At 37.4% G+C, this 15,170-nt stretch overlaps 1 protein-coding gene across 3 annotated transcripts in view; it reads right to left on the reverse strand.

The window, feature by feature from the left end:
- The window catches only part of BNC2 (basonuclin zinc finger protein 2), a 341,392-nt gene that overhangs the window by 116,861 nt on the left and 209,361 nt on the right, over positions 1 to 15,170 (reverse strand). For all 3 annotated transcript variants that reach the window (XM_075021244.1, XM_075021245.1, XM_075021243.1), the window contains exon 3: positions 12,567 to 12,669. In XM_075021244.1, the coding sequence (XP_074877345.1) occupies positions 12,567 to 12,669 (103 nt within the window). The remainder of the gene's footprint in view (positions 1 to 12,566; positions 12,670 to 15,170) is intronic.

Below are 15,170 nucleotides of genomic sequence, written 5' to 3' on the forward strand. Positions count from 1 at the left end.
AAAAGGATTATAAAGTAGAAGACGTTACAGAAGATTGCCTTCAACAGCCCAAAATTACTAATTGGATAATTAGTATAGGAATTAGGAAACTTTCACTGCTGTTTTTCTTACCTAGCTCTAAAGTATCAAGTATGCCCCATAATCATTTAGATAATTTAGAATATTTCAGTTGGAAGGACCTACAACGATCATCTAGTTGAACTGCCTGACCACTTCAGGGCTGACCAACAGTTAAAGCATGTTATTAAGGGCATTGTCCAAATGCCTCTTAAACACATACAGGCTTGGCGCATTGACCACCTCTCTAGGAAGGCTGTTCCAGTGTTTGACCACCCTCTTGGTAAAGCCTGAACTCCCCATGTTGGCTTATCCTCTCTTTACCTTCTTGAATAGTAAATGAAACCCCCAGATTTTACAGAGACTCTGCTCAGTATAATCTGAATTGTAAAGAGAATTTTGAAATTGATATAATGTCAATCTTCACATTACAGCTTGCAGCATTCTTATTATGCAAAATTCCAGCAAAAAACTTTGGACCTATTTATAAGAAATTGATGAACAAACTTCTATGTTCCATTTCTGGGTTTGTTTTGCCTTTTTTTTTTAAATGCAGTAAAATAGGGAGGGGAAATCTACTTCACCATTTATATTTTACTGGAGTCTTGGGACCCTGTGTAATTCAAAGGAAACTAAGTACAAAAGATATATTAAAATAAGGCTCAAATACTTGTTCAATTTGTCAAAACACAGAAAATAAAAACAAAATCTTTCATTTAATCCATACTGTGGCCAGTTCATAGGCTCAGCTATGCAAATTTACTCATTGACCTGAGACCCCTTCCTTCTCAATGTGCAGTGGACAAGGTCAACCAAATTAAAAGCCATGCTTCTGAGTGGATTCCATTTTCATTAAGCAAAAGAAATACAAGTATGCAGTGATGAATTTTGTACTTTAGAGGCCTCATATTGTTTTTTGAATAGCTACAATAAAAGCATGACATTTTGCCTTTACTGAATATAAAAGAATTTTAAATATCCTAGTTTAAATGCAATTGGAGTTGTAAATACACATACCTCTTGCTAATTTCCTGATCCTAGATAAATATTTAGGTATCCTAGAGAGGGATGAAAAGGTCTAGTGAAACCCTTTCTCTCAGCTGATTTGCCTGGCTGTGTATCTCAGAATACCACAGAGAAGAGTCAGTAAGAGGCAATGTACAGGTCATTATGAATGTCATTCCATTTCAGTTTTAAATTTGGGCTCTGCAATAGTCCCACTGTAGATTTTCTTGCATGCTCTCTGGCCAGTTCTCTAACTTACCAAAGAGGGACACAGTTGGAGTGCATACACACATACACATGACAATACAGAATTTTTTAAACTTCATCATTTTTCCAGGTTACTAGATTTGTTCAAGGGTCAACATGAAAATGAAAAGAAATTTTATATAGTTTGTGTCCAGACAATAACAGAGCTTTCCAGACCTTTTTTTAATCTAAATAACTGGGCCACTTTCTGCAGCAAGAGAAACTTAAATTGGCAGACAGATTAAATATACAACACCAACATAAAAAGATTCCATAATACTGTTGCAACAACAGCTTGTCGAGTATGGTAAAACAGATACCGTATTATTAATGGCAATGTGGAGCACTGTAGTTTGCTGTTGATTTTAGTGGTGAACATGAACAGCTTCACATTTCAGAGTTCCAAGATTTTCTTCTTTTCCATCAACCACAGAAAAAGAAGTAACAAATCCTTTCAGGAACAGAAGGTAGCTTATGAATGACTAAAATGCTGGAAGGACAGACAAACTACTGCAGTCATAAGAGGTGGTCTAAGCTAGCCTCCCTCAGGATGTGGTGTATTTTCTAGGTGGAAAAAACTGCTCCTCAAAAGTACCATGCTTAGAAGGTGACTAAGGACAAGAAAACTTGCCAGTGACTACCGAATGGCTCAAATATTGTCATGGTGTAGAAAATTATCCCATTGACCCCTGGCACAAGCGCACAGAGCATGGGACATTAACATTTATATGGGTGGGTGAACATCCTGTATCAGCCTGGGTATAAATTCCAGTTACAATATGGCATCCTTTGGTGACATCCATTTCACTTCTGTCTTCATCCCTTTCACAATTTAATCCAGATAGATGAGAAATGTTCACTAAGACACTGTGGATTTCAAAAGATCATGGAAGGAGAGTAAGTAAAGCATACCCTGATTCATAGGCAAAATCAACTTTTCCTTCTGCCTTTTACTGTATTTAAAAGCTAATAATGGAAACCATTTGCCAAATGCATCTAGTCTCTGACAGAGGGACACATATGTGATCTTCTAATTTACAGCTTGCATGTACAGATGTTCACACTTAGTAAAAGGATTCTTAATAGCATTTTAAAATTAAACATGTGTTGATAATAGGTGTTTCAAACTCAAACAACACAGCAACTAAACTGATAAATGTCTTCATGCCTCACCATGCCTCATGCTCTAACAACATTTTTATAACAGATCAAAAAAAACCCCCAGCACTTCAGTTGCATGTACACAAAATAAATGTTATTAAAAAAGTCTGAATGAAAACTTTCATTAATTTTTCTGTCTATGATCTGATTCCAAGTTGAAACATTTAGATTGCTACTAGGTTTATGTAGCCGAAAGCAGAACCACAGTTTGTTCACAGACGTTGCTTGCTGTCTGCAATTTTTTTTATCCTTTTGCAAAACTTTGAACCCCATCCAGCTTTGACACACTGCCTCTTCAGTTAATAACTATCAAGTTTCCCCTTGTCTCCTGTCTACTTTTCTTTGAGGCAATTGCGCACTCAGCACCCCGAGATAATAACAATCTATAAGATAAAAGCAATGGCATTAATGTAATTGTCTGCCTTTCTCTCTTTAGCCTAATCTTTTTTTTTTCTTCAGTTTTGACTGCCTCTGTGACACCTGTTTTTGTCTCCTCTGATCCTACGACAGCTTTTCCGCTGACAAGGTTTTTGCCTGACAGAGATTCTGCTAGACAAGAACATAATAAAATATGAAGAACTGCTTGTCAGAGTTTCTGCCAATGCTCACATGAAATAGGGGGGGGGGGGAAACCACACCTGACTTTTTTTTTAAAGGGGCCCTGTGCTGGTTGCTTTTGGCCTGTCAGGAAAACCGCCTCCCTGGCCAATTCCTGCAAGCCAAACAGGTGTTTTCTTTTATGTTTTCTTTCTATACAAAACCCTTTTTCTTCAATAGTAGAAAATACTATTACAGAGAAAAAAAGAAAGAAGAAAAAATCCCCAAATGCTTTCTCCTAAAAATGGTTAGATCTAACTTTGTGTAGTGATACCTCGTGAGCATGTTTTAAATTCAGAATTGACCCCTCAAATAAATAAATAAATAAAGTGGTAGGCTTTTTCTCCCTCCTCCTGGTTGATAGCTAATGTGTTCAAAGGAACAAGCTGTAGATGACCTTCATTCTGGACTGCTAGACACTTCCTGCGTGGGCATACTGCATGAATGAAGACACTTGACTACGGGGACCATGGTAGGGAAGATGAAACAGAGCCTGTTCTCTTCTGTGGGATTTGGACCTTGCAGTCTTCTCTGGGTGCATTTGTGCCTATGGGAAGGAGGACTTCAGCACTAGTGTATCCTGATGAAGAAATACATATAGATTCATCATGTGAGTGTCTTACCACACAGCTGCTTTTGTGTGTGTTGGTACCATTGGCCACCTCTGCTAGAGAGAGAAACTATTGATCAGTCCATGATGTCACGGTGCTGAGTGTACCAACTGGCTTTCATTGTGCTGACCAGCCTCTCTGGAGATCTCAACCCTGCATTCTCAATGCATGGGTCCAGGATCCCTGCTAGAGCTCAGGCCTGGACCTTCATTCCCTATGTAAGGTACATTGCAGGTGTGCCTGTCTGTAGTCCTGTCTTCTGCCCTGTCTCTGGCCTCAGCTTCTTTTGCTTCTGACTGTAGTCCCTGGATGGACCCTTGACCTCACTTATTCCCTTGCCATGTCTGAGGTTGTCAATGGACCCAGTTACCAGCACCTGGTTCTGTCTACTGTGGTCAGACCTCAAGTAACTGTGCCCATGGTGCAGGCATGGCCATTGCTGGAGTTGCCCTTAACTCGTGGCTCAGACCTCTTTGCCGGGCAGCTCTGCTTTTGCTGCTCCTTGACACATGGATTGACAGTGTCATTGTTGAAATTTACAATTTATAATGGAAGCCACTAAATTAATATATATCTCTTTCTATTACCTTGACAAGTCATTCATCTTGGATCTTTTCTATCTCGTCTCCAAAGCCAATGCCTCCTTCCTATCAGCCATTAACACCTTAAAAATATTCTCTCCCTTAATAATGATGAGATAGGAGTTAATATGCATCTTAATGGTCCTAATACCATCTGGTTGACACACTATATACAGCGGGACAGAAGCACATTTGGGAGTCCTGGATTGTGGTCTGGATTTGGAGGATTTCCATCTTAATCCAAATGCACCTCGAATTCCATTAACTGTGATTCACAGATTCACAAAAAGTCTGTGTTGGAAGGGGTTTCTGCAGATTGTCTGGTGCAGCCTTCTATTGAAAGCAAGGCCTCAGAGTAGGTTATCGCTGTCCCTGTCAAGCCGAGTCTTTGATATTTACAGTGGGGGAAATTCCACCACTTCTCTAGGCAACTTCTTCCATCTTTTATGCAGCCTTGAAAACTGTAATGAAAATGCAACAGGCACTGCCCACCTGTTAACATCATTCTGTTTGGATGAGTACTCTGTTGTAGAGGCATTTAACATAGGAAAGCCAAGACCATGGTGGTGTTTTAGTCTAGGGTGTAACTCTGGTTCAAGCCTATGAAATGCTCTCCCACATGTGCTAAATCACCTCAGTTTTCCCAGGAAAACCTGCTGTCCTAACGTTGCTGACAACTGAAGATATTCAGACCCTGGGAAGACTGGTTCATATAGCTAGTTCTACCGTTCATGAACATCAATCTTTTCCACCCCAATTCATGTACTGTGACCACTGCACAAAGCTCCTGTTAAATATACTTCAGAATAATTGACTGTAATCAATTAGAATATCATCAGAGAAGTCTTTGAGACTCGTGTTATATATTTCTTGTATTATCTTTTCTATTTCTAAAATCCAGATGGAAATAGGATAATAAAGTAACTCTATTGTCTGCTAAATTAATCTGGGGCAAGTTTCCTCATAATACTACAGCTCAAGTTGAAATTCTTCCTAGTAGGCAAAAAAAAATAAAATATGTTTTTTTCCATTGAATTTCACATTTGTAAAAAAAAAGCTGAGGTAAAGTTATCCATTGTATTATCGTTACTTTGTAATATCTGAAAGCAGTATGAATTTTTAATTCTTGCAGTCAAATCCCATTTTAACCTTATGAAGCTATATGGAATGGAGTGGTAGGGTTTGTTTCATTTAGAGCTCTTTCAATTTGTGTTCTGCTTAACCTAGTGAACTCTAGTTAATTAAGATGTTCCTATAAACAATTAAGCTTCTTGTAGGATCGTTAAGAAGATATAAAAATTTATGATGTAATAAAGTGTAATAAAATGATAAAGTGGTTAGCACATCACAGCAATTCATGTGTAGCAGCATAGGTGTTACAACAGACAAGTAAGCAGGTACTGTCACCTAAACATCCTGGAGAATTGTGGATGCATGTTGCAGAAGTCCACCACTGCTGTCCCACAAATCCATTGGCAATTTGCACTCTCAGGTCCCACAGAATTTATCCTGCTCATCTGGGAATCAAGCAGCGAGCACCAGATACTCTTTTGCTCCTATCTGAAGCTACGCCATGTAGTGAACTTCCTATCACCGCACGTAAGAGGGCACAATCAAGGGCTTCACTGACTACCTTTGCAAAAAGCAGCCTCTGCTATGTCTGGAAAGAGGAATTCCAAGTGCTAATTAAAAAATCATTGGGTTTATTGCCTTTGATCCATCTTGCACATAGCAAGTCTATTTTTTTCCTTACTGGATTCTCTCCTTAAGAAGAGAGGGTACGACATCATTGTCCAAGACATCTCCTAGCATTTTATCATATGGTATAGGGTGTACTAAATCGGATGAAGCCTTCTCTGTAAAATGTAAATTCAATAATGATGGGCACCAAATAACAGTATCTTGCACTTTTGAAATACCTTTAGTCTAAACCTCTCTGGGCTTTTTATAGCTAGTAAAGGGAGATCATAGCTATAAAAGTGGCCTTATATGTATTTCAGAGTTGCCAGTGAGTATCTGATGGTATTAATGCCAGTTCTGTGAGAGTACAAAGTGTGATTAGTAAATTAAAAGTTTTTCAGACAATAAAACGTTCACAATGAGAAAGAGTTTCACTTTGAGATATGGATATAGCCCAAGCCAGCAGAAAAGGGCACTATGCTTCAGAATAGGTCATGGTCTGGTTAGGGCTTAGCGGGCACTGGAGCACTCCTTAGATGACTGCTTAATGTCTGGTCAGGGATAATCTCACCTGACCACATCCAAGGGACATTGGGGTATTCAAAGCCAGGGCTGTGAGCCAATAAAGTCAGGGAGAGGGAGAAAGGTCTAACCTCTTCCTGATTGTGTTAAGATGTCCTGGGAATGGCAGGGAAGAAGAGAAAAAAGATTTTAATCTGAATGGACACTAAGGGAAATCCAAGGAGGTGTGAGTGTGAACATATGTAAGTTAGAGCCTGTGGGTTTCCCACGGGGAAAACCTTACTCGACACCTGAGGATGTAAAATTTGCATGAGGACTAAACCCTTGGCCATATGGTTATGTAAGTATCAGCTGAATACAAGGATGGAAAAGGAAGACTTTTTATTTGATCTTGGGGCAACTAAGCATTATTTCCTTTCCGTCACTTGTGTCTTATAAACCTTTGAAACAATATTATTTGTCTGGGAGGCCCTAATGCTTGGATACTCTCATTAGCTTTTACCTCAGCTTGACTTGCATTAAGGGTGATCTCAGAGTAACCCAAAGCAAACACTACATCACATCATTTCTACCAGTGTGGAAGTCTTTAAAACCAGATACTGGGTCAGAGTACCCACAAGATAACAGAGTGCATCTTCTCTGTGCTGCATTGGCCACTTTGGGAACTGCTGCTGAAGAGAAGAAAAAAGGGATGTCATAGGCAGAAGGAGGGACTTTAGAAAGTGTTTACCAGTAATGAATGTTAATCAGGTAAAGTTCCTGGAAGCAACTGAGTAATGAAAAATATGCCCCAGCCTTCAGGGTCAAGAGGAAGTTGTAACAGATGGACTTAAATGATTTTGTCCATAGAAGACAGGAAAAGTCAGACTAGATATAAAATATTTTTTCTTTAAAAGTCATGAAGAGCTAGCCTTTGTTATCAATGAATTGTAGATAATTTGCTAAAAATCTGTGTAACAACAACAACAAAAAATTGATGATACTATTGTCATTTTAAAGCATTTTAAAGAATTAAATAAACTGAATAGAAGGAAACAAGTATGTTCAGTATGCTAAAATTGTGATTATTTTTTATATCCTATGGAATAATACAAAAACAACCCAATTACTTTACCAGTAAACTATAATGATAGGATTACAATTCTCCTTTCCTTTTTTAGTATTTATTCTCTGCTATGTCCATTTTTAAGTAAAGAACAGCATGGCAGTTCTGCCAGCTTTTAGAGAGACTCCAAGATTTGTGACGTGTTTTTGTTTTGTTTTGTTTTGTTTTGTTTTGTTTTGTTTTGTTTTGTTAGAGATGATCTTTGACTTTGCAAACCTGGATTTCTTTCACTTAACAGCTTTGGACTGAGACAAATATAGGAACCCTGCTGATTTTTATTTCAACATAACACTCCTCTTCCTTCTCGCCTCATTCTCATGCAGCTCACATTTACAATCTAAACCTTCTTCCTGGACCAAGTCTTTTCAGCAACTTCAGGGTAAGGGAGAGATGCAATTTCTAAAATTTCCACAGCATTCTTCTTTTGTTTATTATTTATTTATTTACACCTGTCCTTCCTTTCTTATGTTCTCAGTTCAAGTTTCTTTTACCTGACAATTTCATGAACTACCATGTAGAAATTCATAAAATTCAGCCATTCTGAATGAAGAAGTCACAGTCATGTCATGCATCTGACTTTATAACAGAGCATTCTCCATTTTCTAGTGGAGGTTGTTGTTTTCATTGTTAGTCTCACTTACAGCAAGCTAGTACATGCATTAGATAAATACCGACTAGCAGAAAGCTTCCTTCACAAAATGAAAGTGTAACCCACATGGCAAGTCTCTGAGCATGAGTACTCACTGGATGGCAGCTTTTAAACTGAAAAAGAGTAATGGATTTGCCCTATGTGCCAACATCACCTATTTAATGTAATTTTCATTAAAACCAAAAGGAACTTAATCTCAGAGTTACTAGAGAAAAGGCTTGGCCAAGTCTTGGACTGGAGATGGGGCCGTATGTGGCCTCATCATACCTCAGAGAGGTACTAAACTCTACTTGAATAAATAGCCCAGCCCTGAGCTGTGCCAGTTGGCATGATGCAGATGAAAAGACATCGAAGATCACTACAGGACTAAGGATCAGCTTTCTCTGAGAGACAGAAAAAAGAAGGAAGACAGCAAAAATACTTCATTTCCTGGAGTAGATTGAACAGTGTGAAATTCAGCTAGTCCAAGAATGCACTGTATACCAAAACCATCTGAAAAACATGCTGCTGCTGTCTGAGTTTTACCAGTGATCAATGTGAAGGAAAGACAGAGAAATAGTATTTCTCATCTTCTGACTCTCTGAAACAAGGTGACAATGATTTCAGACAAACTTAACAATATTATCATACTGTGTTTTTTTAAATCACTGCAAAGTCTGAGATACTGGAACTAAAATAAATAATATGAATGTCACAAATTATAGCTTTAGTCCACTATGACATATGTCACCTTGGCACACCTTTTTAGAGCAAAATAGTTATGAGAGAGAGTAGGCTGCATTTCCCATTGATATGCATTGGGTCTTTTGATCTGTTGGACTACATATAATAAGAGTATTTCTGCTAGCAATATGGTAGTTGTCATTCTGACATCAATGACAAGCATACAAGGCAAAATGCAAACTCAATGAAATCAACATCTTTTTACTGCAGACTTGCTTAATTTCTTTCCTCATAAGCTAAGCTACTTCTGCTAGGGGAAGTGGGTGGCAAATAAAGTGGTTTTTTTCATTATTTCCAATAAAGTTTGAGTAACTGATTTTTGTGCTAAAGCTAGTAAAATGTCATGACTGTCTTCATAGTATAGTATGTTACTTTTAATACAACAAAAATAGCAGGAGAAGAAACCAATTCAAGCACTCAAGAAAGTAATAATTTTTTGTAGTCATCTTACTCCTACATTATTTAAAAGCCACAAAATAGCAATTGCCTATGTTAAAATAAATTCTCCTTAAAAAAAATTGACTATTAAGATTTTAATAAGATTTTATTTTTCACCATATGGACTATACAAAGTACCTTAACCATTAAAAAAAAAAAATAGAAGGAAAAACATCTAACTGTTATCTGTTTGCCTGCTTGAGGCCTAGGAAATGGCTTATCCAATTTAAACCATTTATTTTTTGTTTTAGAAAATAAATCCCCACCCAAGCTGACAATACGAAAGCCAGGCTTCAGCTGAAAACAAATTAAAACAGGCTAGTTATCCAAATCCCTTAAAACATCCAGAGAGTCACACCAGCAATAACCCATTTTCCATTATGCACAGCAGTACTAGAAAATGCTGCTACGCTCTATGCAGCTTTTGGCTTCAGTCTTAAAAACACTGATGGTAGGATTACCACTGTAGCACAGGGGTGCAGGGTCAAAATTCGATAAGCTGAACTTTTGCCAACAGAAACATCTTTCTTGCCACAGAAGAATTTCTCTGATGAGTCTGTTCATATATTGACAATCCCACTTTTGGCAACTCCAGACAGAAGAAAATTGAACTTGTAGGAAACCTTTCCTTTCAAGATGTGTACAGCTCATTTTAGGTGAGTGAGAAAAAACATGAGAAAGATAATGGAAGCAGGAAAAAAGAAAACAGACTAGCAGTTAAGTGCAATAATACTGTGGTGGCAGTATGCCCTTTCTTCCTCACTCCAAGAATTCCAACATTTTAAATGGCAGTTATTAACATGAATTAACTCTGCACAGATTAGTCAAGTATACCATGAGAAGACTGCAGTTCTAAGCTATTTTTGATCTATTCAGTTAATTATGATTCTAGGTTATCAGAACTGAATAAGCAAGGTACTTCCTGTTGGAAACACCTATTCTTTGATAATTACATTCAGGAAAGCACTACATCATGTGTCAAGGAGCTGAGTTGAAATTCATTAATAAAAATCAGAAGGAAACCCTTTAATTAAAGCAGCAGGAAATACTATTTGCATTCAGGGAACAACTTCTGAAAGTACCGTGCTAAGGGTTTAAAGAAAATCACTTCTGAACAGCAACCTGATTCAGTTATTTTGAAACCCAGGCGCTACAGTGAATTGATCAGTGTCCTGAATGCTGCCCTCAAAATCCTGGAAAACAGCTAAGATCAAGAATTGAAGCAGATGCATCATAGTCTCCAGGAAGTAATTTATAAGCCTGTGCTTTGAGTATGTATATGAAACATATATTTGACTTGTCTTGCTCTGCCATAAAACGTAAATACTCCAGACAAATGTACACAAAGTATACTAAAAAAAAAAATCAAAAAAAATCAGAGCATTCTTCACTTGGTGCAGTAGTAAAACAAACACTTTATAATAATATATAGCTGTATTAAGTTTTCTATTTGGAATGTCAAGCACTCAGGTACAGGAGCAGGTGGTATATCCCTAATCATTAAACTCACCTTTTAACTTTCTGGATTTATAAAACAGGGACATTTCTACTATATATTACTATGGTAATCTCAGATTACTGTCATATATTCTGATTTTGAATTCAACCACCTCACAGGGAAGAATTTATCAGGAAAATCTGATCACACTCTTCTAAGATGTACTGGTTAAAAAGAAAATGCAGGATGCCCATATGCCAGAATCTAAGTGCTAGACTCCTAATTTCTATTACTCAACAGGAGGACACCCTGGAAAATAGCTAGACAAGTCTTCCCTATCTGTGGATCAGCAAAACCTCAGATGCTGATTCTACACAAACCTGAAGCGTGCCTGAACTATACTAATTTTGCAAGGTTTAGCGAACCTTCCAAGAAATGTGAGTCTGGTTATACTGTGACTGAAGATACCTTTCTGTGAATAAAGAGGAGTGAAAATAAGCTGTGTCTCTAGACAATCTAGTATATAATAAACCTGCAACCAGCTAGCAGATTGGTGGTGTTAGGGTATTTCTAGGCTGGCTGTATATATTATTATGCAGTGTCACAGGACTGCACGGTACCTGGATTTCTACTTTCCTTTCCATGTATGTGATGTTTTAAAAACTTCTCTGGCAGTCTGTGCTGTTGAATTTGTTGAGCATTCACGCTTGCCGTATGTCAGCATACTCAGGCACAAATACACACAGACATGAACTAAAAAGAGATCAAGAGCATCTTAGGAGGGAAGTACTAAGCTTCCACCCCAGGTGTCATCAAATTAAAATAAAATTTATAGAATATAACCCACTGAATGTCTGGCAGCAGTGGGGAATGGAGACTGTGCTTGCTTAGGTGCCAATAGCCTAGACCATGAGAAGAAATGTCCAACACTAATTTCTTCTGCAAACATAGTAATCTTTCTCTTTTTTCCCTTTTTTTTTCTTTTTCTTTTTTTTTTTTTTAATTAAACCATTTTAGGTATTCTCCTTATTTGCCTCCTAATACAGTTGTATATAGCCCTTCTAATACAGCTGCATACAGCTCTCTCTCATGCATAGCTTAATCAAGACTGTCAAGAAAAAAAAACACTAAACACACAAAATAGTAAAGGATAAGTAAAATGGAAGGTCTACATATACTGATGCCTTTATACAGGATCTGGGCATTCTAATCCCTCCTTTCTTTCTTTAGCTACTTAAACATGGGAAGAGAGGTTCAACTCACAGATCATATATGCACACTTTTGTTGAGCCATATAGGATACACTCATTTCATTCTGACATCCAAGCTCTGGAAGTTTAACATTGGTATGTTTGAATTTCCATTAGGGTCAGTGACTTATTGGCTGATGCTTCTTTGCAATACAAACTCTGCTGTGCAACCATACTATAAACTTTTTGCCTTTCTGCTAAGCCCTGCTAGAACTATCATTTCCTGGAGGCTAGAATATTCTTTTGAGCTGTACGCAAGCTGTTGAACTCCAGTGGCACTTGAAACTATTGCCAGAATAATAGACCCTCACTTTTTCATCCTAGAAATTGCTGTAAAAAAACCATGTGCATACATACATATGCACAAACCCAGAATGCATGCACATGCATGTACAGACAAATAGATATCACTACTGTCTGTATCACTCCAGCTCTAAGTATTTAAAGATACTGGGAAAGACGGACAGAATAGAGAAGACAAGCCAGGAACAGACATTTCTTACCATGTGCCACCCAGCCATGTTTACACTGATCACAGGTTCTCAGGTTTATCTTCCCTGGCTGAAAACATTCACATGTGCAATTTACCAGTGTACAGCGGATAGCCTGGAAAAAGAAACAGAAAAAATGTATTAATGTCTTTCTTCCTTCTTGTACAAATTTGTTGTGAGGGCTAGAAGGGTATTAACTGTACAGCAAAAACTAGCCTTCTAACATTCAAAGCATTGCTCATTCTTTTAAGTAGAGATTAATTTTCTTTCAAAAACACACATCAGTACCCCTGAGCAATGACAACCAAAATGCTTATTCAATAATAACATAGTCTGTTGTCCCATGGAGATGAATACATTCCTAAAGTCTTTAAAAGAATTGCTCTATTTCTTTTAGGAAAAAAAAGCGGTAGGATGAGGACTCTGTAGATGTTCCACAAATTTCTGGTTTTGCATCAAGTGTCTGAAGGAAAATGTCACTAGTGATGTCTTACCATAGCAGCATATCAGCTTAATTAAAACCAAGAGTAAAATGAGGAAACAAAAACATACAAAAAGGACAACTGCAGATCTCTACTTACACCTCATCTCCCTTTTAAAATTTTTTTTCAAAAATTACACAGGTTTACTTTGACAGGGGCTATCTACATCTACAGAAGAGTGAATATAAATTGAATAAGACTCTTTTTAATGTGTAACAGACATATGTTTTTAAATAGTTTAGAAGATGACCTGTGCACTTCAAACTGCTACTAATAAATTTATGGCATGCATTTAGAAGTAATTTGCATGGAGATTTCTGAGACAGAGAGGCTTATTCTGATCATTCACAGATTAACAATCTACTGTAACTACCAGAGCTGCCAGGAAAAGATATCTCTATAGATTTAGATGTAATCAATGATAACTTGGGGGCTAAGGTGGGGGAAGGGTGCTTGGTACCTATCACCACTGAGATACTGAAGCATTATGAAGGCTCTTACCTTTTCCAAATAACTAACACTCCCCCCCCCCCCCACTCTTCCAATACCAAAAAATAATTACTTTAACTATACTGACTTAAAGAAAATTACATTCAACTTCAGCTTGGCCAAGGTAAACTCCTTGGTTGCTGACAATGAAAAAGATTCAGAGTTATTTTAAACATTTTATGTCTTTACTTGTTTATCTGCATCACACAGCAATTTAAAGTCATTTATAGTTCATGGATCCACTTAAAATCTGTACTTCTGTGCCAAATTTGTGGTACAAGAGTCCTTTCTCCCTCCTATCCTATCTGCTCTTTTACTAACTTTTACTCTCAAAAACCTAGTGGGGAAAAAAATATCCTGCTCTATTATGCCTGACACTTCAGGGCCTCAGTCCCAATGTCACCTGTCCAATTACTCATTAGGTAGGTTATAAAACACTGCTGTATGTATGCGTGATTAAAAGAATTAGTAATATGAAATATAAGGGTACCAAAGAAGTGCTGACTGTGCAAGAATAATATATGTGTTTGTAGGTTATGAGAAAAAAATTCTCCTGAAAGGTCCTGTTTCATGTTCAATAGTTTATTGACTCAGTAATATATCAGGTCTCCACTGGTCAGTAATGGTGTTCTTTCTCTAATATGTTCATTAATTAATGAACTCAGTAATTAATTGTACTGCAAGAAGAAGGGCTTACAAAATGGTATTCTTATTTTATCATAAAAGGCTTTCTTATATTCACTGCCCTTTTTTAATCTCTGCACCAATGTGACACAAATTTGTTGTATTTTACGTTATCTTGTCCTGTTCATGTATCACTTACAGCATGTATAATAGGAGCAATACAGTGTATGTACACACACTAGATGAAACAGTGTTCTTTGGTAGAGTTGCTTTATTAAGGCTCATCAGCATTTCTATTACAACCCTACCTATTTTGGCCTAGAGGTTAACAGGTTGCCTGTAAAAATTGGATTCAACTTGAACCTGAAATACAATGTTTCAGCCTAAGAGTGAATTTTATTGCACACATTCAAAAATCATCCATTTAGCCATTATAAATTCTAAGATGGGGGGGGGGAGTTTAGAGGTTTCATGGTTTTTTCCTCTTCCCTGAGTTAAAAAGAGTCTTGATGGTGTAAAGTGTTGAAGATTAACTACTCAGTAAGATTTCTGTATTTCATACATACCCCCAAAAAAATTCACACAAACTTTTCAGAAACCTGAAAATGTCAGCTTGTTCCTCAAATAACTAAATCTGAAAAGTCTTCAACAAGATCTATGCATTTTTATAAAGTAATATGGATTGGCATGAGAAAGTCCAAAGATAAGTAGCATGGCCAAAACACTCAGCCTGGTCTTACTTGGCAGCTTTTTCTGCAAATGGTGTGTTGATTCCAGGTTGTGATCTGGTTTCAGTAGTTTCCCATCCCATCACTGAGAATCCCATGCATATTTCTGGGTAATGAGGATAAGCCCTCATCTGCAAGATGATCATTTGGGACTGGAAAAACTCACATTCTAGTTCACATTCTAGCATGATCTTGGCCAAATTACTTTGTTAGCCTGATCCCTACATTCCCTAAACAATAACCAGACACAATGATAGTAAAGTGTTGTTCTCAGGGTAAAGGCAACATAAATT

This window comes from Buteo buteo, chromosome Z (genome assembly GCF_964188355.1).
Source record: "Buteo buteo chromosome Z, bButBut1.hap1.1, whole genome shotgun sequence".
Taxonomy (NCBI): Eukaryota; Metazoa; Chordata; class Aves; order Accipitriformes; family Accipitridae; genus Buteo; species Buteo buteo.